The sequence below is a fragment of the Bos indicus x Bos taurus genome, chromosome 11 (genome assembly GCF_003369695.1).
Source record: "Bos indicus x Bos taurus breed Angus x Brahman F1 hybrid chromosome 11, Bos_hybrid_MaternalHap_v2.0, whole genome shotgun sequence".
In the NCBI taxonomy this organism is placed as follows: domain Eukaryota; kingdom Metazoa; phylum Chordata; class Mammalia; order Artiodactyla; family Bovidae; genus Bos; species Bos indicus x Bos taurus.
The window spans coordinates 87,510,066-87,532,625 of record NC_040086.1 but is presented as its reverse complement, the minus strand read 5'-3'; the positions used below and the strand labels follow the sequence as shown (position 1 = coordinate 87,532,625).

The 22,560-nt window shown below is 43.4% G+C and overlaps 1 protein-coding gene across 3 annotated transcripts in view; it reads right to left on the bottom strand.

The window, feature by feature from the left end:
* Nucleotides 1-22,560, bottom strand: part of MBOAT2 (membrane bound O-acyltransferase domain containing 2) — a 107,888-nt gene that overhangs the window by 34,269 nt on the left and 51,059 nt on the right. For 2 of the 3 annotated variants that reach the window (XM_027556120.1, XM_027556122.1), the window contains exon 3: nt 20,793-20,870. In XM_027556120.1, coding sequence (XP_027411921.1) covers nt 20,793-20,870 — 78 coding nt within the window. Of the gene's footprint in view, nt 1-8,918; nt 9,120-20,792; nt 20,871-22,560 lie in introns of those variants that run through there. The other variant, XM_027556121.1, reaches the window with a different exon arrangement.

Sequence of the window (22,560 nt, the reverse complement as noted above, 5' to 3'; positions counted from 1 at the left end):
CTCAAATTAGTGAAGGACTTTCTAAACATATATAATATAGAAGAAATCAACAGAAAAACATAAAAACCCAATGTATTTTCAAATAGACCATTCAGGAGGTTTTAGGAAAGGGTCCTTTCAAACTTCAGACAAATAGGTAATTCTGATCTACCTGGATTATTCCTGAGCAAAGAAGTCTGCACTAGATAACTGAAAGAATGTTTAATAAGAGTTTAGCACACTAAAACTAATTGTAATTTAAAATAAGATACCTTGACCAAGCAGGGTTTATTGGATAAATGCAAAAATGATTCAATATAGGAAGCCAAATTTAGTGGTGTAAAAGTATTTACACTTTGAAAATTGGCAAACACTATAGATTATTCAATGAACATGAATCTGAGCAAACTCCAGGAGATACTGAAGGACAGGGAAGCCTGGAGTGCTGCAGTCCATGGGGTCACAAAAGAGTCAGACAAGACTTACCGACTGAACAGATTATTCAAACCAGAAATAATCAAACCAAAGCCTGTAGGATAAATCTTGCTCCCTGCTTTGCTTCTGTCCATCAAATTTTGTTTGACCACACTCATGGCCATTTACATGTATACTGTGTATGGCTGCTTTTGCCTCAGAACACCTGAGCTGAATAGTTGCAGCAGCATCTACAAGGCCCTCAAAGCCTAAAATATTTACTATCTGGCTCTTTATGAAAGAAGTTTGCTGACCCGAATCAGAAGCAATGAAGAGAATGCTAATAATACAGGTTAAACTTTTAAAAGTATGTCATGACCTGCAGCTGTAACACTGTGTACCCTCCATCCCCAACAAAACCCAGAAAATCTTATTCTTCTAGCATTCAAAAACTATTCCTCAATTCAGCAAAGAAGTTGCTCTTATTCACATTATGGACAAAAAGAGAGAAGCGTCAAGATACAGAAGTTTCTGTATCTTTAGTGTTTCACTTTCAACTTACTCATTAACATAAACAAAAATATCAATCAACATTCATTAACTGAACCACATTTGTTTGCCCATGATGTGAGCAACTTCTTCACTGAACCAGAAAAATCTGTGGTCTAATTCTGTCAACTCATGATTGAATTGCGATCATGGATTAGTTATGAGTTTGTCAAAAATCAATGAAAGCATTCTGTAGAATCAAAGAAAAAAGAGGGGATACAAGTAGCTGGTGTGGTGTGAATTCCTTCTGCCCAGAAAAAGGATCTGATGGCTGTAGCAGCAATCATCTTGCATTCCTGAAGTAGCGAGCTAACAGGCGAAGGACAGAACTGCAAAACAAGAAAGAAACCTGCCTCTTTAATAAACACTGTTGAGCAGCTACACTGGCTCTGAATAACCTAAGTCCAGAAAAAATCTGAGGTGCTGAGTTTTTTCCTATTATCCAGAACTGAAATGCATTCCTAAGCGATACCAAAGAGTACCACATTTTCACTGTTATCTTTCGAGTTAGGCTGCAGGGAAAGGTGACAGGGAAAGCCTCTGATCTGTCAAGTTCAGCATCAGCAGAAGAAAACAGGCATACAGGCCAATACATACATGCATGGTATTCTCATCAGTGCTGTGGTCAGGGCGTATGTTTCACTGAATGTCTTCAAACAGAAAAACATACATGCACATAAAATCCAAGCAGACCTGAGATTTAAATAATGGCCCCATTATCTGTGTGATCTTGAGAAAGTGACATTACTTCTGAACCCTCATTCTCTCCCTTAGAAAAGGCAGATACACAGGGAGGGAGACTGACTGACTAACTCAGTCACTGTGGTCTCGTACTCCCTGCAACTGACAGTTTACAGGTGGGCATGAAACTTAAGTATAGTCAGTGAAACATGACACGGAGCTTTTGGAACAGCTTTCTCCTTAAATAGCAAGTAGGACACTTGCTGAGGAGGGCATGTCAACCCACTCCAGTATTCTTATCTGGAGAATCCCCTTGGACAAAGAAGCCTGGTGGGCTACAGTCCCTGGTGTTGCAAAGAGTCGGACACAGGTAAGCAACTAGGCAAAACACAACACGGGACCCTTGCTACTGTGATGTCAACCAAGCCCAGCTAGCCTACAGACAATCTGGTGAGATGGTGAAGCAGAAAAGCTAAATAAAACAAAATACAGGACTTTCTGATGCCCTCATAAAAACAGAGTTGCTGAGTTAATCAACAAGAACTGCCTCGCCTCATGACTTCTCACTGGAAAGGGGAATCTCTCTGCACCGGTTACCATTATACCACTATGAGCTGGGATTTCTGCTCTGTGCAGTTTTAAAAGCTTTCTGATATTATCATCCTTTATAACAAAATGAAATCAACAAGATTTGAAGAGTTCCAGAGAGAACATTTTATTATTCATTCAAATGTAAGTGTTGAATTACAGCCCCATTTTAAAAAGAGAAACCACATCTAAAATACCCATTCTCTAGATATTAGATATGAAGTGGAAATTGTTCAGGGAAAAACAAAGTGCTCAGGGACTATGGGAATTAATGAGCTTGAAATGTCGAGAACTGAAAAAGAATTCTTCCCATATGAGGAAAACAGGCAACATCACCAAAAGGTTCAAAATCTTGATGGAGAGAAAGACAAAAACTTATAAGTGAGCCGTTGTTTTAATGTGCTGAAGTCAAACGAAACTCATCACTTTCAGGGTGCTCAAGTTCAGGGGGCTTTGGGTGCGGCCCCAATTCAGCAAAGGCCAATACATCTGAGGGCTAACTGTGGTGTGTGCTTAGTTGCTTGGTCGTGTCCAACTCTTGGGACCCCACGGTCGTAGCCCACCAGGCTCCTCTGTCCATGGGATTTCCACCTGGGAAGCCCTACTTACTATACAGTTCGATTTACATGAAATTCTAAAACAGACGAACTGATCAAAGGTGGTAAAAAGCAGAGAGCGAGCAGGTTGCAGGGGGCTGGGCTGTATAGATTACAAAGGGAATGTGGGAACCTTGGGGGATGAATGAAGTGTCCTGTGTCTGGATTTGGGGGGTAGTTACACAGGTCTGGACATTTGTTAAAACTCACTGAACCGGTGGTCCTACTTTGTTTAAGGTAATTTTTACCTAAAGAAAGTTGATTTTAAAATTATTTGGAAACAAATTTTATAATCTCCTTTGCAGATTCCTTCTCAACCTGGGACTCCAGGGTTCAGTCCTCTTCTCCGTTTATACCCATCTCCAAAAGGATTTTATCCAATCCCATGCCTTTAAATACAAACACACAGTCATGTGCATACGAACACAACTATTAGGCATAACAGTTGGGACCTACAGGTGAATGAAGTAAAACAAAAGATAAGTGTTCTATTTCTGGGTATATTTCAAAATAGGACCTTAAGTCTGATAAAGTCAGCAGGGACCTGGAAAGACTGACTGCTTATAAACTGTTCAAGTTTCCTATTTAAAAATTTATGATTAATCAAGTCTGTTCGTTTATAGTTAGTGGCTGTCATGCGCGCGGCAACCTGAAGAATTCATTTTCTACGGGGTGGCATACCTGAGAATGAGGCCATTATTCTAAAACCAGCAACCCAGAGTGAGTTTGGCCCTTCTTTCATCTCACTCTACTTTTACGAAAGTAACACAGGCATAGTTTCAAAGGGTCCAGCACGGATCGCCAGGACCAAGCCGTCCGCAGCTGCACAGCCTGCACACAGGCTCTGCTCCCCAGACGCCACCTTCCACCCACCCTGGACCTGTCAGGAGAGACTGGCTCATCCTCAATAGCACCAGCTTTGCCAGCACTTAGGTTCCAGCTTCAGCCTCTTTGAGTTTCAGATCAACGTGTGTGTTGAATCTACTACAATTACTGGAAGCCTCAAAATTTAGTTTTATAACCATCATTAAAACATCAGTTTCTAAAATCTTTTTGATAGTACTTGCATCTTATTCTAAAAGTCCAGTTATCAATTTAATGGAATTTTAGTAAATGCAATCCTTAACATTTCTTGCTGTTTTTACTTTGTACACAATAACACATTCTAAGATACTTTGTTTCTGCTAAGGTATTAGGACCAAAGGTTAAGTTTATCCTCAGGTAACCAATCAGTGAGTATCAACTATCTAACTAGGTGATCTCTTAAGCCAAGTTGAAAGGCTCCTTCCACTATTGCTTTTTAGCTGCCAAGTCATGTCTGACATTTGGGGACCACTTGGACTACAGCCCGGGATTCCCTGGTGGCTCAGACAGCAAAGAGTCTGCTTGAAATGTGGGACACCCAGGTTCGACCCTTGGGTCGAGAAAATCCTCTGGAGAAGGAAATGGCAACCCACCCCAGTATACCTGCCTGGAAAATCCCATGGACAGAGAAGCCTGGCAGGCCGCAGCCCATGGGGTCACAAAGACTCACATACAACTGAGCGACTTCACTTTCACCTGGACTACAGCCCACCAGGCTCCTCTGTCCATGGGATTTTCCCAGCAAGAATACTGGTGTGGGTTGCCATTTCCTGCTCCAGGGGATCTTCCCAACCTAGGAATCAAACCTGTGTCTCCTGCATTGGCAGGTGGATTCTTTACCACTGAGCCACAAGAGAAGCCCTCTTCCATTATTATCACATTTATAAACACATTCTCATAAAGATATACAGTAGCCACTCTTTACATTTTGAAATCACATGCCTTATCTCTTCGGAGAGTTTTGTCTGTTACAGATCTCACTTTAACTCAACACACTTGCCTTTTATAGAAGGAACAGAAAGAACAGTGAGATACGACTTCTCCGTTGCAGGAACCTGACATCAAGCCAGGGAGCACAGCCGCAGCGTCTGACAGCCAATGGTGAGTGACAGTGCTGGGTTTTCCAGGATTAGCTATTGAGATGCCAGTCACCCCTGTCTCACCATGTCTATTTAGAGCATCTTTATCACATCTTGTGAAAACTGTTCTCTTAGATGTTGTACCCTTCCCTAGATGGCACTCCTTGAAGATTTCAGACGTCTGAGTCTATGAGAGCCTGGCACTGAGCTTGACAAAGAGAAGGCATTCCATAAAGTGGCAGAGCAGAATGGAAGCAGTGTGAAAAGATGTTCATTGCAGGCCAGGGAAGTAACTGAGGGCTCCTCCCGGAACAACGCTGATGTGGATGTAGCCACAAATATTGAACAGGAGCGACACAGAGGAGATGATGCCTCCCTGTGAGGCTAAATGCCCAGACCCAGGAGTGGCCAGCCTGACATGTACCAGTGAAAACTGGGAGAAACTACAGGAAATAAGTTAGTGCATAAAATAGGGTTCAGGGTATTCGGAAGGGTCATGAGTGTCTTGAGTATTTCTGGCTATTCTCCTGCAGGCGTTCAAAGATTTTTGAGCAAAGAGTGATCTAGTGAAATAGTTTTTAGGCAAGTAACAGAGACTAACCCATTCACAGGATGGATGGTAAGAGATAAGGCTGGGAGTCAGAGGAGCAGTTATGTAGCAGGAAGAAACAAGTTATGAGTTAAGATGGGGATGTGACAGCAAGTGCTGAGGGTTTCCAAGGAGAAACTAAAAAATACCTCATACTCTATCGGCTGCAGAAACGAAGGAGAAAAAGTCAGGTTTATAAATTAGAGCATATCAAGAAACACAGAAGTCGACTCTGGAGTTCAAACTGGCTTGGGCTGGAAAGTTGGCTTGGTCTCTTCCTAGCTGGTGACTCCAGACCAGTTGGTAAATGAAGCCTCAGTCCTCTTCTCTTTTCCAGGCACATTTCTTTCTGAATATCATTGCATTGAAGGCTTGAAACCCTCTACCTTGACCACCACACTTGTCTGACTGCTGTTCCCACATGAATATTTAATGAAGCCTCTCAAATGTAACATGCAAAGAAAGCCCCCCCTACCCAGTAAGCTGCCTCTCCCCAGCCACCCCATTTCCTACATGACATAGTCCACCTGGCCGCTCAGGCCAGAAACCTAGTTCAGATCAACACTGACTTAATTCTAATAAAACAGCAAGCTTGTTCCAATACAGCTCCATTTTCTTCTGTGTCCTTTGCGCTACTATTACCATATGTAAAAGTTTGCTCAAATTCATGTTCATTGAGTCAGTGATGCCAATGACCCATCTCATCCTCTGTTGTCCCCTTTTCCTTTTGCCTTCAATCTTTCCCAGCATCAGAGTTTTTTCCAATGAGTCAGCTCTTCACATCAGGTGGCCAAATGGAGTTTCAGCTTCAGCATCAGTCCTTCCAGTGAATATTCAGGGTTGATTTCCTTTAGGATTGACTGGTTTGATTTCCTTGCAGTCCAAGGGACTCTGAAGAGCGTTCTCCAGCACCACAATTTGAAAGCATCAATTCTTCGGTGCTCAGCTTTCTTCATGGTCCAACTCTCACATCTGTCCATGACTTCTGGAAAAACCATAGCTTTGACTAGATGGACCTTTGTTGGCAAAGTAATGTCTCTGCTTTTTAATATACTGTCTAGGTCTGTCATGGGCTTCCCTGGTGGCTCAGATGGTAAAGAATCTGCCTGCAATGAGGAGACCCAGGTTCAATTCCTGAGTCGGGAAAATCCCCTGGAGAAGGGAATGGCCACCCACTCCAGTATTCCTGCCTAGAGAATCCCATGGACAGAATAGCCTGGCAGGTTACAGTCCATGGGGATTGCCAAAATGGGACATGACTGAGCGATTAAGCACACAGTAGGTCTGTCACAGTTTTCCTTCCAAGGAGCAAGTGTCTTTTAATTTCATGGCTGTGGTCACTGTTTGCAGTGATTTTGGAGTGTGCTGTTTCTGTTGCATCTCTCTTACCCATGGTACACAGCGGCTGACATCTCCCCTCCGATTTTTAAATTCACGGTTTTATTTTTCAGCCTTACTCTAGGAGTCTCCCCTGTGTCTGTAATCTCAGTGGTCAGTCAATGGCTAGTCAGGGCTTGTGCTTAAAAATCTGCTACCAGTAAGGCTTCTGCTGAGGGTTCCAGGTGTGGGTCTGAGAGCTCATCCAACAGTCCATCAGGTTTCAAGCCCGCCCTGGCCGTCTCTGTCCTTCAGGCCCTCCAGAATCCCCTGACATGGAGGCAGTCTCCAGGCAGCCATGGTTGTATCGGTATCTTCTATAGTTTCTCCATGGCTCTCTTGCTGCCAAGAACTCTCTGCTAAACATTAGACCAAATCCTCAGGAGGGGAGAGCTAGAGATGTCCTCTGTGAGCCACTGCCCGGGTTTTCTGCCTTCCACCCCGAACCGAGTCAACCAAAGCTGTGGTCTTTGCGGCCGTCTCTGCCCCAGGAGAACTCTCTGCCAGGGAATGAGGGGTGGAGGGGAGCCCAGGCAGGAACACCACCGTTCCCACTGTTTTCACTCAAAGGTCAACAGTTTTCTTTTAAATAAAAGCTTCTCGAATTGCTGTTTGAGTAAATTTTCAGAGCCCAACAATGGTTTTGACCAGTTTTATTGCTACTTTGGGGTGAGAAAATTTGTGGATTTTAGTTAATTAAAGTAGGATTTGGTAGGCTTGTATGGAAATATGATTTCTGGGTGGGGGGGGGGTGTAAATTCAAGTTCTAAAAATTGAAAATATATCCACACCTAGAAAAGCCCCCAGGGTGGAACAAGCCTGCCAGCCCTCACTCAGAGCATGAGCTGAGCTCTGTGGCTGGAAACCAGCTCTGTTAGTCTGTGACTTTAAGAGAAGAATTTTAAAACACTTTTACAAAACCAGCTGCTTTACCAGCAAAAACCAGCCACCACATCATCTTCATACAAGACTCAGAGGCCCCTGTTCTGTTCCCAGTCGCTACTGTGCCGCTGTCCTCTTGGGGTGAAGGGACCTTCTCCCCAAGGTCCCCACTTGGGCTTCTCCCTGGATGGGGAGACTCCAGATTCTCTCTTCCTGTCTTCCTAGAGACGTGCAGGTCATCTACATTCCCTGATAAAACTGCTGATCCTCGGAAGACAGGGCCTACCGGGTTCCCCGCCGAGGAGCCCTCTCACCTGGAACGACAAGGTCTCCACGAGCTACAAACACAATACAAGTCGTGAGGGGCTGTGTTTGTTCTTTTACAAAGCCTTATTCATGACACAAGAAAGGAGCTCAGCTGTATTCACTAGACCAGCCACAAACCGAGACACGGATACATGAGGGCACTGGGTCCTTTTCTTTCTCACTTTGTTTACAGACGACAGAAAGGACCCAAACCATGTGGTGACTAATCAGCTCTTTTATAAAATCTAACTCTGCTCCCACATCTGTCTCTGTAACATAACGAAGTCACTTACTGGTGTTTTATAAAGAAAATTTCCAAAGTTGACTCAAAGATAGAAATAAAATTGGGTATTGGCTCTTGGTATCAAGCACGATGATTTTATTGCTCAAAATGCAAAGACTTCTACAGAAATTCCCTGGTGGTCCAACGGTTAGGATTCGGTGCTTTTCCTGCCGAGGGAATGGGTTAAATCCCTGGTCAGAGAACTAAGATCCCACACGCTTTGCACTTGGCCAAAAGGAAAGAGAAAAGGGGAAAAAAAGGCATAGACTTCTATAGTTTACATCAAGATTTCAGACGTCTGGATTGTAGTTAAAAATATCATCTGATTAGATAGTCCTTAAATCAATAAATACACAGAAATGAAGTTTTAAAGGTTTTAAAAACATCAAAAACTGTTCTAGAAGTCAGTGTAATGACAGAATCTTAAATTGAGAAAGACAATTACCCACAAAAATGCATCCAAATTTCAGTCTATTCTAATTGCTACTAAAACCAGAACCGTGAAAACTAAAGTCTATAAAAGGCTTCATGTTTTCCTGTGCTGTGCTGCGCTTAGTCGATCAGTCGTGTCCAACTCTTTGCAACCCCAGGGACGACCACCCTCCAAGTCAGAGACCCAGTGCCCCTCCCAACGGGAAGACCAGGAACCTATCAGTCTTGGCTCTTCAGGAGCTGCTTGTTGTAAGAAAGGGTGCTGAGCTCCCTTCCCACCTGCACAGACAATCACTCACCTTTCTTCCATTACCCTTCGGGGTGAAAACCACATAGGTGGAAAAGCAGAAAAGGAAAAAGGTGATTCAGTTCATTCTGTGAAGATCTTCAAAGCAAGGGCAGCAAGGAAGACGATGTGTGCGGCGATCTAAGGAAGCTGGAGCTACAGAGCAACGGCGGGCTGGAGGGCTTGGAGGGGTCGGGAGGAGCACAAGGACAGCAGGGCGTCCCCACCACCCACTGAGAGCTGACCGCGCCAGGGGCGGTCTCAAATGCCTTTCAGGTGTCCACGCCTCACACAACCCGAGAGGAGACTGATGAAGCAAGGTGCTGGCGAATGCAGGCGGCGGTGGGGCGGGGAGAGATGAAGGAAGAAGTGAGGATTTATCCCACTGGCTTCACTGCTCAGCTGCCAAGTCTGGATAAATTAACAAACTAACCCAAGAAGTACAACTAAAGAATGTTAGCTTCCCAATTCAGCTTTCAAACTAAGATTAATTTATATTACTTGCACACACACCAATTATCAATGAAGGAAAACAACCCTGAAATAAAATGGACAGGACACTGCCTGATTCCCATGGAAAATCCGCATGTTGTGAAGGTCAGTGGGGAGCTGAGTTTAGCAGCTGGCTGCATGGGGCTTTGGTGCTGAACAGACTGGGTTTCAAATTCTGAGCCTGCTGGGGACCAGTTGTATAAACCTGGGGAAAGCATCTAGGTCTCTGAATCTCTGTTTTCTTCAACAATAAAGCTGAGATACAGTATTACAGCACAGGTGGCTGTAAGGACCGCGTGGGAAAGCACCTTAGCGTTTGTTTTTAATAAATATCACTGGCAGTTTAGCTATTAAGAGTAATTTACTTGTAATTAAAGTTGTCCATTGTCCTTTGGGGTTCCATCCTACTCATTTCTTAACTTTTATCATTTTCTTCGTTGGATTTTATTTTCAATAAAGTCTGTTCTCTGAACACTTTCTAAAGCTCTCGTGTCTAAGGAAAAAAGTTTATTCTATTATCTTGTACTATTATCTATTATCTTGTACTATGCTAAATAACAGCGCTCTAATAATTCATGTTTTTGAAATGAAGCTATGCTCCAACAAAATGAGTTCTATATGAGACTTCTTGAAACTTTGAAAGGCAAATCGTGCCAACCCCATCCTGAAACTGTTACCTTCTTCCCAAGGCAAGTCCTGCTAAGGCACATAGTCTATCATACCAACTAAGATTAATTTCCAGGCCAGGAAAAGACGAGCAATCCCATCTCTTCTCTGGGCTTCACTAAGTGTAAGCAAAAGCTCACACTTTTGAGAGAAATAGGTGCCCAGGCTCACCTGCCTATAACACCCTTTCAGCAAAATGCCCTACCGTTTTTCAGGTCATCAAATATTTTGCCCTTTTATCTTCTGATTCTCTCTCCATACGTACTCTAAATAAGAACTGTTTAATAAGCCAGCAGCAGCAAGCAGGATGGGATCACTGTCTTTTCCCTATACAAATTTATGTATCAGAAAGTACTTAAAAGTCTTTTCTTAGTCAAGGTCAAGTGACATTAAAGTAGCACTTTAAAGTCTATACTTATGTAATTAAGTGAGTATCAGCCTCAAGCATGGAACTTGCAAAAGACTGAACAATTTTAAATTAAGGTAGATTATTGAGAGAATAAAATCACTTTTATTCAAATATTTCTCTGGGAGGTAAAGCCTTTTAAAAAGACCCCAACACTGCGTTCTAATGATGATGAAGACAAACCCAGTCACTACGTCTCCAACACACTTGCTCTTCTTTCAAAAAATAACCCAGGCTGTTTATGCTATCTGGTAAGAAGGTGAGAATCTCTTTTCCTCTAATTAAAAAGAAAACTTTAAAAGAATCTCCATAAATCAGCAATAACCACAGAAATTAATTTCACAAACGTCCAGGACTGATCATTAGTGGTTTTGCTACTGGTCTGAGTGACCTCACCTCTTGGAACTACGGTCTCCTTCTCTGTACAGTGAATAATGACCTGGTGTCTCAGACAGTAAAGAGTCTGTCTGCAATGCAGGAGACCTGGGTTTGATCCTTGGATGGGGAAGATACCCTAGAGAAGGGAATGGCAACCCACTCCAGTATTCTTACCTGGAGAATTCCATGGACAGAGGAGCCTGGTGGGCTACAGTCCATGGGGTCACAGAGAGTCAGACATGCCTGAATGACTAACACCACCACGACTGTAGGGACAGTTAAGTGGAATATTTGTAGAGAGCACTCAACAAAGTGACTGAACACAGAAGTCATTCCACCATTCAAGTTCCAAAGTTCAAGTCCAAACACTCTATTACATCGTACTGTTTCTAACACAGAGAAGACAACCTGCCCATATCAAGCCTAGGTATTTACTATAACAATACACCACAGGCAGACTCAGCATTCAGCAAGCCCTAATTTACCCAAACAACTTTCTCATTTCTTACCTAAAAGTAAAGAAAAAGAAATACACCATTCATGCAACTCTTTTCTCTCACAAAATTTCACCGTGAACCACATATTTTATATAAATAGCATGGTGTTTGAAAGCATCAATTCTTCAGCGCTCAGCCTTCTTTATGGTACAGCCCCATTACCTGAGTCCACCTGCGCAAATTCCTTTTTATTCTAACACATTCACATGTAACAGCAAAACCCAAAGTAACAGCATTATTTTCCAAGGGATGTGTGTTTGTATTGTCTTCATCTCCACATTAATATATTCTTCCTACTTCAGACAGAAACCCTTGACCCAAGGGAAAGAAACCTCCCTTCCTTGCCCAAGGATGACTGGGTCCTTAACAGAGATTCAGCTTACAATTGGAAACACAACTTAGAATTCAAAATCTCCAAAAGGGATACTACAGTGACTAGACAGTATAATGGAATCTGAATCAGGTCCTTTCCCAAGCACAGGGTTTGAGGATATGATGTGTGTGCATTTGTGTTCAGTCGCTTAGTCATGTCTGATGCTTTGTGACGCCATGGACTGCAGCCTGCCAGGCTCCTCTGTCCATGGGATTTTCCAGGCAAGAATACTGGAGTGGGTTACCATGCCCTTCTCAAGGGGATCTTCCTGACCCAGGGATCGAAGCCAGGTCTCCTGCATTGCAGGTGGATTCTTTACCACTGAGCCACCAAGGATGCCCAAGAGGGTATGATGCTATGTTCTAAAGATTCTTCAGAATCCAACAAGGCCTGGACATCCTACTGCCTCTCACCAAGTAACAGGTTTTCCTTTCTATGAGAATTGAGAATATTTAAAAACCTCAGATCCTAAGCATAATATGCCTAAAGGCCATTGCATCTTTTTGGATAAAAACTATCTGTATCTTTGTGCTAAGGAGGAGCAACCAACACATACAAGTCCCTCACTGTGCTCAGGACCCTGCTGGCTCCAATTACCTCTCCTCGATCAGTTCCGGGTACTTCTTTTTAACGACACATTCTCATATCATAAAGCTGAATGCTTAAGCAATAAAGTGCAGAAACAAAAAGCCTGGGCGCTGGGTGCGATCAGACACACCCAGTTCTCATCCCAGGTTCCCCTCTTACTAACCTGCTACTGGAGAAGCAGATCCCCTGGTGCGCCCACCTCCAGGGCTGCTGCTAGGGTTAGTGCAATCCAAGCACCCTGTGCAGCAATGGATACACAATGATTGCTGCAACATTAACTGCTATCAGGATAAGATCATGTAAAAAAACATTTTAGAATCACTTATGGTTTTCTGGTTGAAATACAGCTTCTAGCTCAGGACAGCACAGCAACACCCAAAGGGCCTGCACCTTCACTCCAAGCCACTGAAAGGCTTTCAAGTACCGTCCACAGAGAGCGGAAAAGAAAAACTTTTATTAGAGTCCAGGTTCCTTCCTGCCACGTTTTATTCCCTCTCATGGGATCGCGGGTTGTCCTCAGGGACGTTAGTACTTTCCCCTGCAGAGTTTCCGCTGAGCCATTAACCACTGCTCATTACCTTCGTGAGGACAGATCTCCAGATCTCAAGTCACTGACTTGAGGCTTCTGCCTGCCAGATGGCATTTCCAAAATCCTCATTCCTCCCCAGTGGAGTCAAGAGTTCCTCATGATATCTCTATTAAGGAATCCACACTGCAGGAGTCCTGTGAGTACCTGCGGTGACAGGAGACGATGGACCCCGTCCCACCTGCTCCTCAGGGGCATGGAACACTGAGCTAAAAGCACATCAGCTAAAACTGCCTGGTCCTTCCCTGATCTCAGCCCCAGCCCCAGGGCCGCGGCTCCACAACCAGCCTCAGGGGCAGATAAGCAGGGAGGGAGGAAGGAAACACCAAAGACCGCTGGTCAACCCACCAAGCATGTCATTCAAGGCCCTCCGCACAGATGGATATCCTCTGCTCAGAAATACCCCACCAAAAAGAGATGCCAGGGATTTCCCTGGGGGTCCAGTGGCTGAGACTTCACCTTCCAATGCAGACGGTGTGGGTTTGATCCCTGGTCAGGCTTCCCTCATAGCTCAGTTGGTAAAGGATCTGCCTGCAATGCAGGAGAACCGGGTTCAATCCCTGGGTCGGGAAGATCCCCTGGAGAAGGAAATGGCAACCCACTCCAGTGTTCTTGCCTTGAGAATACCATGGACAGAGGAGCCTGGTGGGCTGCAGTCCATGGGGTTGCAAAGAGTCCGGCACAACTGAGCAACTAACACTTCACATGCTAAGTGAAGCTTAGCCTTGACCTCACATGCCTTGCAGATCAAAACAAACAAACAAAAAAAACCATAAAGCAGAGCAATATTGTAACAAATTAATAAAGACTTTAAAAATGCTCCACATTAAAAAAAAATCTTAAAAAAAAAGAGAGATGCAAAAAAAAAGCCCACAAACATGCCCTCAACAGAACAGAGAATCTCTTCTTCTGAGCTTCTATCATCCATAGGCTCAACACCGGGATTATAAAAAGTGGAAGGTACCCCCTACCCCCACAAGCAGTTCATAGTCTGGTAGGAGAAAAGGTGAATTAAAGCAAGTTCGCAAACCCTAACAACAGCTCTGATGTGACATCAGTGGGAAGAGAAAAACCCAGCAAAGCACTTGGTGCCCAGGAATGGCCTCAGAAAGCAGCTCTCCCAGCATGGGAACCCTCTTCTTGGGAGCGTAGCCCTGGATGCAGGGAAAAGCAAACCTGCGCGCCCAGGTGAGTCAGCTGGTTTTAATGCAGTTTAGACTCAGAAAGGTAAAGGGTATGTGACTCAGGTCCCAGAGCTAATGAAATTTAGCAGACCCTGAATCAGACCCATAAACATCTGCCCCCAACCCAGTGCTTTTCCAATGAGTCATTACGGCCACCTGGGGAGAAGGTGGAGTTTAAACTTGACCGCTGCTCCCGTCCAAGGCCCGCTGCTCAATTTTATCATCACTTCAAGGGGATTCCGAGGAACACATGTTTTAGTATCTCCCAATATTTAAAAATATATTTCAGCATAAGTTCTACTTCACATCGAATATCTGTGCTCTGTTTTCAACTGTTTCATTCTGCTGAACACACAGTAAATGGCTGATGAAGATTTTTTTTTACTACTCTCCAAGCTGGTAGCTCCTTTTGCTCCCTTAGCCCTGAATGCACCCTCATCTGTAATAACAATTACCGTGTGATCACCAGTTTGACAGTTTAAATGTCCTGCAGAGACTGAGCCCATCCTTTTATCCATCAGTGGGTCCCAGCATAATGTAACAAAAGCTTGCTGCATGGCTGACGCTGTGCAACACCTCCAACTCAAGGGTGCCTTTCAGAGGGGAAGGACCACATCTCCACTGTCTCTGGTTTGTACAAAGGGGTGGGTAGCTAAGCCCATGTGACTGTGGGTTGAAGATCAGTTTCCTACAGCTTTTACGACGTAATCCCATACAAAGCTTGGCAAACCCATGAGGCAGGTGCAGTTTTACTGGATGTGTCTATATCTTTTATATGTTTCCTGTAGGTCATTTGCTCTGTTGAAAACTACCTGCCAAGTTATCAAGAAAAGACTTCAGTTTAATCTCCCAAGGCTAACAGGCTCTTCCCCGTGTTAACCATCTCACGGGGCTGCTGTTTACACACAAATAAGGGCAGGTTCTTTTCCATCCCCATGGAAAAGAAACGCAAAAAAGCAAAATGGCTGTCTGGGGAGGCCTTACAAACAGCTGTGAAAAGAAAAGAATCGAAAAGCAAAGGAGAAAAGGAAAGATAAGCATCTGAATGCAGAGTTCCAAAGAATAGCCAGGAGAGATAAGAAAACCTTCCTCAGGTGATCAATGCAAAGAAATAGAGGAAAACAACAGAATGGGAAAGACTAGAGATCTCTTCAAGAAAATTAGAGACACCAAGGGAACATTTCATGCAAAGACGGGCTCGATAAAGGACAGAGATGGTATGGACCTAACAGGAGCAGAAAATATTAAGAAGAAGTGGCAAGAATACACAGAAGAACTGTACAACTTCACGACCAAGATAATCACAATGGTGTGATCACTGACCTAAAGCCAGACATCCTGGAATATGAAGTCAAGTGGGCCTTAGAAAGCATCACTACGAACAAAGCTAGTGGAGGTAATGGAATTCCAGTTATCTCAAATCCTGAAAGATGATGCTGTGAAAGTGCTGCACTCAATATGCCAGCAAATTTGGAAAACTCAGCAGTGGCCACAGGACTGGAAAAGATCAGTTTTCATTCCAATCCCAAAGAAAGGCAATGCCAAAGAATGCTCAAACTACTGCACAATTGCACTCATCTCACACGCTAGTAAAGTCATGCTCAAAATTCTCCAAGCCAGGCTTCAGTAGTACGTGAACCGTGAACTTCCAGATGTTCAAGCTGGTTTTAGAAAAGGCAGAGGAACCAGAGATCAAATTGCCAACATCCACTGGATCATGGAAAAAGCAAGAGAGTTCCAGAAAAACATCTATTTCTGCTTTATTGACTATGTCAAAGCCTTTGTTGTGTGGATCACAATAAACTGTGGAAAGTTCTGAAAGAGATGGGAAATACCAGACCACCTGACCTGCCTCTTGAGAAACCTATATGAACGTCAGGAAGCAACAGTTAAACTGGACATGGAACAACAGACTGGTTCCAAATAGGAAAAGGAGTACATCAAGGCTGTATATTGTCACCCTGCTTATTTAACTTATATACAGAGCACATCATGAGAAACGCTGGGCTGGAAGAAGCACAAGCTGGAATCAAGATTGCCGGGAGAAATATCAATCACCTCAGATATGCAGATGACACCACCCTTATGGCAGAAAGTGAAGAGCAACTAAAAAGCCTCTTGATGAAAGTGAAAGGAGAGTGAAAAAGTTGGCTTACAGCTCAACATTCAGAAAACGAAGATCATGGCATCTGGTCCCATCACTTCATGGGAAATAGATGGGGAAACAGTGGAAACAGTGTCAGACTAGATTTTTTGGGCTCCAAAATCACTGCAGATGGTGACTGCAGCCATGAAATCAAAAGACGCTTACTCCTTGGAAGGAAAGTTATGACCAACCTAGATAGCATATTCAAAAGCAGAGACATCACTTTGCCAACAAAGGTCCGTCTAGTCAAGGCTATGGTTTTCCCAGTGGTCATGTATGGATGTGAGTGTTGGACTGTAAAGAAAGCTGAGTGCTGAAGAATTGATGCTTTTGAACTGTGGTGTTGGAGAAGACTCTTGAGAGTCCCTTGAACTGCAAGGAGATCCAACCAGTCCATTCTGAAGGAGATCAGCCCTGGCATTTCTTTGGAGGGAATGATGCTGAAGCTGAAACTCCAGTACTTTGGCCACCTCATGTGAAGAGTTGACTCATTGGTAAAGACTCTGATGCTGGGAGGGATTGGGGGCAGGAGGAGAAGGGGGCGACAGAGGATGAGATGGCTGGATGGCATCATCAACTCGATGGACGTGAGTTTGAGTGAACTCCGGGAGTTGGTGATGGACAGGGAGGCCTGGCATGCTGCAATTCATGGGGATGCAAAGAGTCGGACACGACTGAGCGACTGAACTGAACAGAACTGAAGGGCAGGTCCCTGTGCTGTGTTCCAAAATCCGAGGGTGTTCTTTGGAACTCAGAACAAGTCTTCCCATAGGAAAGTTAAAAAACACAAAACTAACATGAAGGGCACTTAGGTTCCCATGCCCGTCCACAAAAGCTTTTTGAGTCCATTGGTACACCACAGGCCCCAGCCACGCTGTGCTACCTTCTGCAGGGAAAAGGCCTCCCACTTCGCAGCCGGTGGGCCGGAAACACGGCTCTACCCTCCTGCCTCTTCTAACCAGCTTTTTTAGAAACCATCTGCTTCATCACAATAATTCACAGCAAATCAGTAATAAAGTTCATTATTCCATCATTTGTGCTATCACAGGTTTAAAATTACCATTTGGCAAGCTTTATTTTGGAAACCAAGAGGAAGAGCATGTGTCCGCTTGCCTCTGTCTTTTCATGTCCCTGGAGCAGGAGTGCATTGAGTACTTGGGGTTGGCCAAATACAGGCCACCTGCTTTTTGATTTTTTTTCTCTCATCCTTTTTATTGGCAAGAAGACACATTAAGTTCTGTGATGATAATGTAAACATTGCAAGCATCCTTTAACAACCAAAATTTAGTCATTTCCTTCGTAGTTTAGATAGTTGGGCAATTATCTCACAGTCATGTGAAAATGAGAATATTTCAATTACAGAAGCTAAATTCCCACTACAAGAGGGATCAACATTCAACATCTTTTGGCTGTAAGAAACACTACTTTTTGTGCCTATAGGACTCCCTGGATCACAAATATTTATTTTAAAATACATTTTTTTTTTTTTTGGTAAATGAGGTCTGATGGACTCATGGTCAAGTTCATTGTTCACATACTGTCCAGTGTACAACAAGAGGACTGAAAAAAGCTATGACAAGACTGTGTATCCTATACAGTCTAAAATATTTGCTCTCTGGCCCTTCACACAGTCTGCCAACCCCCGATCTTAGAAATGACGGGCAAACTTGTGAAAGTTAATTTCTCCCCAAACTAATTAAGGAGAATCAATATCCCAATATATAGGACCTTCTATTCCTAAATCCTCTTTCTTCTTTTTGCCTCTATCACTTAAGGTTTTTAAATTTTTCCTCAAAAATTTCAAAGCTTATATGAAAATGTAGACTAGAAAAAGCACTGAATTCTAGAATAAATTTTAAAGGTAAATTATCTCATTACAGATCAGAATAAAATAGCATACATGTAAGTGTTAAAGGAAGCTACAAAAATAAAGCTTATACTATATTAAAATATTTTAATTTACAAATGGACTTGTTACAGAGATTGCAAAAACTACACTATGAATAGCTTACAAAATGTACAAAAAAAAAGAGATCCAAGAATTTTTAAACTGTTAAATACTCAAGGAGTCCAAATCCTTCACTTAAAAAAATTTAAACCCTCGATGTTCAAAGAAACATATTATACATATCATGTAAAACTAGAGTCAAAGAAATAAACAGAAGTGTATTATATTTACATAAACAATAACTTTAAACAACAGAGGAATGCTGTAAGTCCCACAGAGCATAATTGAATTAAATTCTTAAGTTGGAACTCATTGAACATTTAAAATTAATGTGAAAGTCTGAGTGAAAAAAAATGGATTAAAAGAAAGAAAAAGAAGGAAAAAGGCAAAATCAAACAGAAAAACGTCAGTATAAAGTGAAATGGAAGGGGTTAAAAGAGATGAAAAGACACACTTTCTAAATTAATTATTTCCTCTTTATTGCCAACACTTGCAACTATTGTGGCAAACTCATTTACCCTCACCCGCTCCACTGATGGTGTCAAATTCTAAACACTGGCAGTACATGCGGGCACAGAACATACTGTAAAGAGTAACGAAACGAACGGTCTCCGCCTGCGGGTCCGCAGCCACAGCACCATGCAGAGCTTTCTACCACCATAGAAATGTTCTCTGTGTGCTGCTGAATACACAGGCCACTGGCCACCTGTGGGGGTCAAGCACGTGTCATGTGGCCAGTGTGGCTGAACAACTGGGCTTTAGACGTTGATTCACTTAAATCTACAGGCTGCACGTGGCTAAGGGCTCCAAACCAGACAGGGGGCTGAAGCGCTACAAGGTAGCTTAACCGATTGCCACTGCCTTTCAGAAAAATAAACCGCTTCCTTTGACTGAATATGAATTCACTAACCTTCCTACTTGGGGGCTTCTCAGGTGGCGCCAGGGGTAAAGAACCTACCTGCCAATGTAGGAAAGGTAAGAAATAAATCGCATGTTTGATTCCTGGAGTGGGAAGATCCCCTGGAGGAGGGCATGATAACCCACCCCAGTATTCCTGTCTGGAGAATTCTGTGGACAGAGGAGCCTGGTGGGCTATGGTCCAGAGTGTCACAAAGAGTCGGACACAACTAAGCGACTTAGTGCACACGCGCACACCACACACACGCACTCCCTACTTAGAAGCATGTTATGACTTCCGTTCACACAGGTATATACAGGTCCTCCGTTTTCAGTAACCCCATCAGATGTTCCTTCTTTTTCCAGATTTACAACATGAAGCTCCTTTTCTCAGATATTAAGTACAGTATCACTTTGAACCTGTCATCTGTGTGAGATTTCATAAGCAGAGTTGCGATGGTGTAAAAACTGCTTCACATGATACATAATCAAAATATTTTACCCCTCTTCTTAAAAAAATTAGAGTCAAAACACCAAGAACCTGGAGTGCTGGCACACAGCAGGGAGAAGGATCCAGGAAGACAGGGGGCACTGCTGGAAACTGAGGGAAGACATGGCATCAAAGCAGATGGGGCGACCCATGAATCACCGAAGATACAGAACAGAATGAGATTTGGGGAAAAAAAAAAAAAAACTATTAAATTGGCTACAGGCCCATCATTCCTTGTATGAAAACTCCTGAAGCCACACATATGTCAGGACTCAGAGACTCAGTGCACCACAGGTAACACAGAACACTCCCAAGGATCTGCCACCACGGTCTGTGGGTACCTCGGCCCCTGGGTGTTCAACCACATCTATTTCCAGTGTCCAGTGTCCATCTCTGGCCCAGACCTCCACACCAGCTCCCAGCATCAATTAACTGTCTCACAGACACTCTATAAAGTCCACAGGCACCTATTCGGCAAATACTCAGAGTGTTTACTATGTACCAAGCCCTGTTTTAGGTGAATATCTTGCCTGGAGAATTCCATGGACGGAGGAACCTGGCAGGATGCAGTCCATGGGGTTGCAAAGAGTCGGACAAGACTGAGCGACTAACACCCACACACACACATTGTTTGAAATGCTTATCCCCTAGACATGCTCCCCACCCCCAGGCTTCCCTATGCTCAGAAATTCTGCTTCCATTTACCTTACTGTTCACACCAGGAACCTGGCGTCACCCTGACACCTTTCTTTCCCATCAATCACCAAGTCCTTCCACACGTGCCTTTTAAATCTTTCTCTAATCTATTTGCTTACTCCATCTCTGCACTGCTGTCACCCAAGACTAAGCCAGTGGTCCTTACCCAGAAGTGGTCTGGCCCCGCAAGAGACATGTGAAACTGTCTGGAAACAACCATGGTTGTCACAGCCTGGAGAGGAGAGGCTGCCAGCATCAAGTGGGCAGGAGCGACGGATGGTGCTTAGCATCTTACACGGCGTACAACAGTCCCGCCCACCAAAGAATGATCCAGTCTCAGCCATCAACAGCACTGAGGCTGAGAAGCCCTGCTTTGAGTACATGAAAGAGTGATGCATACCGAGGATTTTGCTTTTATATCAATTATAGTCTTGAAAAAATGATCATAATTCAGAATAATTTTTAACGTGGTAGAATGCTATTGGGCCCGATTCAATTATGTTGGAACCTGTTTTGTACGTGAATAAAGTGAGCACTTACTTGTGCATGTTCTCCACTCCTATTATGACCATGATACAGTAGGAAATTCCACTTTGTACAAGAAAATGTAAGGCATACCTGTAAAAAGTAAGAGCACTGTTAGAAGGGTTAGAAGGGCCTACACACAAACATCGAGTTGAAATGATTTAGGATAAAAAGGGCTTATGCATAACTCAGAACATTCCCAGAAAAAAAAACAAGGAAGCAAAACCTCCAAAGCCTAACACTCTGTGGATACCTTAGAGGAGTCTCATCTTACAAGCCCCACAAGGGCTGGAAAACTAAGAACTCCAGAAAGCCACACTTAGGGGCTGAGCATCCCACATTTCCCAGCTACACGAAAGCTCCATGGGGTCCCATTACCGCTTTTCCATTACTAAGGCGCAAGTATGAAAAGGAGCAAGAAACTGGGACTTCAGAATCGTCCTGACGGACGTCACTTAATTGTTTACCTGACTGACTGCGCCAATACAGCTGTGGATCTGTGGTAGTCTTTGCAAGTGTTACTTACAAAAGAGCCCAAAATACCAAATATCAGAATTCATTTAAAGGCGGGTTCACCCAAATTGATCTATTCTGAAAACACAATGGCTCGAGTCAAATAAGTGTCCTTATACAAATCTAGTCAATCCTTAATTTGCAGTAATCCATCTATGGAACACTCTCACGGAAATAATATAGTGTTTTCTAATGTTCTTATGTAGAATTGGAGAAGGCAATGGCACCCCACTCCAGTACTCTTGCCTGGAAAATCCCATGGACGAAGGAGCCTGGTAGGCTGCAGTCCATGGGGTCACTAAGAGTCAGACACGACCAAGCGACTTCACTTTCACTTTTCACTTTCATGCATTGGAGCAAGAACCCGCTCCAGTGTTCTTGCCTGGAGACTCCCAGGCTCGGGGGAGCCTGGTGGGCTGCCATCTATGGGGTCGCACAGAGTCGGACACGACTGACGTGACTTAGCAGCAGCAGCAGCAATGTAGAAATACACCATTAAATGAGAGAACTAATTTAGCCATCCATTTCACAAAAGTCAGGCAAAACATGATTTAGATCTCTGGTTTTAAAATCCATTCCGGGGACTCCCTGGGTGGTCCAGTGGTTAATACTCTGCCTTCTAATGCAGGGAATGTGGGTTCAGTCCCTGACTGAGGAACTAATATCCTTCATGCTACGCAGCTAGCTACTGAGCCTTCGTACCATGACTAAGATCCAAGCAGCCAAATAAATAAATACTTAAAAAAAAAAAAAAATCCCTCCAAACTATCCCTAAGATTGCGCACATGCACGCATGTGCAAGCACACACACAGATGCAAAATTTCTATTTTCTTTCCCCTTTGACAGCATGAATAATGTATGAAAAAAATGTTGAGATCATTGTATACAATTTAAAGTATTAATAAAGATCTTAAACTATGATTAAAATTACTTTCTAACCTAAGCATCATAGAATAACAGGCACCTCCATTGTGAAAAGCTACTTAATTACTTTTAACTTTCCACAGAAATGTTACAAATAAGAAGTAGGCTCCAAGACAGGTATAAAAGAGACTTATCTTACCCATTATAGAGAGTTCATCTGCCTGTCTCTGCCTCTGCCTCTGCCTAACACACACACCCACACACAAAGAAACACACACACACGGAAACAATGTTGGCCTGGAATGCTACTATATAACCAGAAAGCCACCAATCAGAAAAACATGTGTGTCCATAAACTGAAACAAAAAGGAACTAGCTACTGTGCTAAGCTCCCTTCTGCCTATT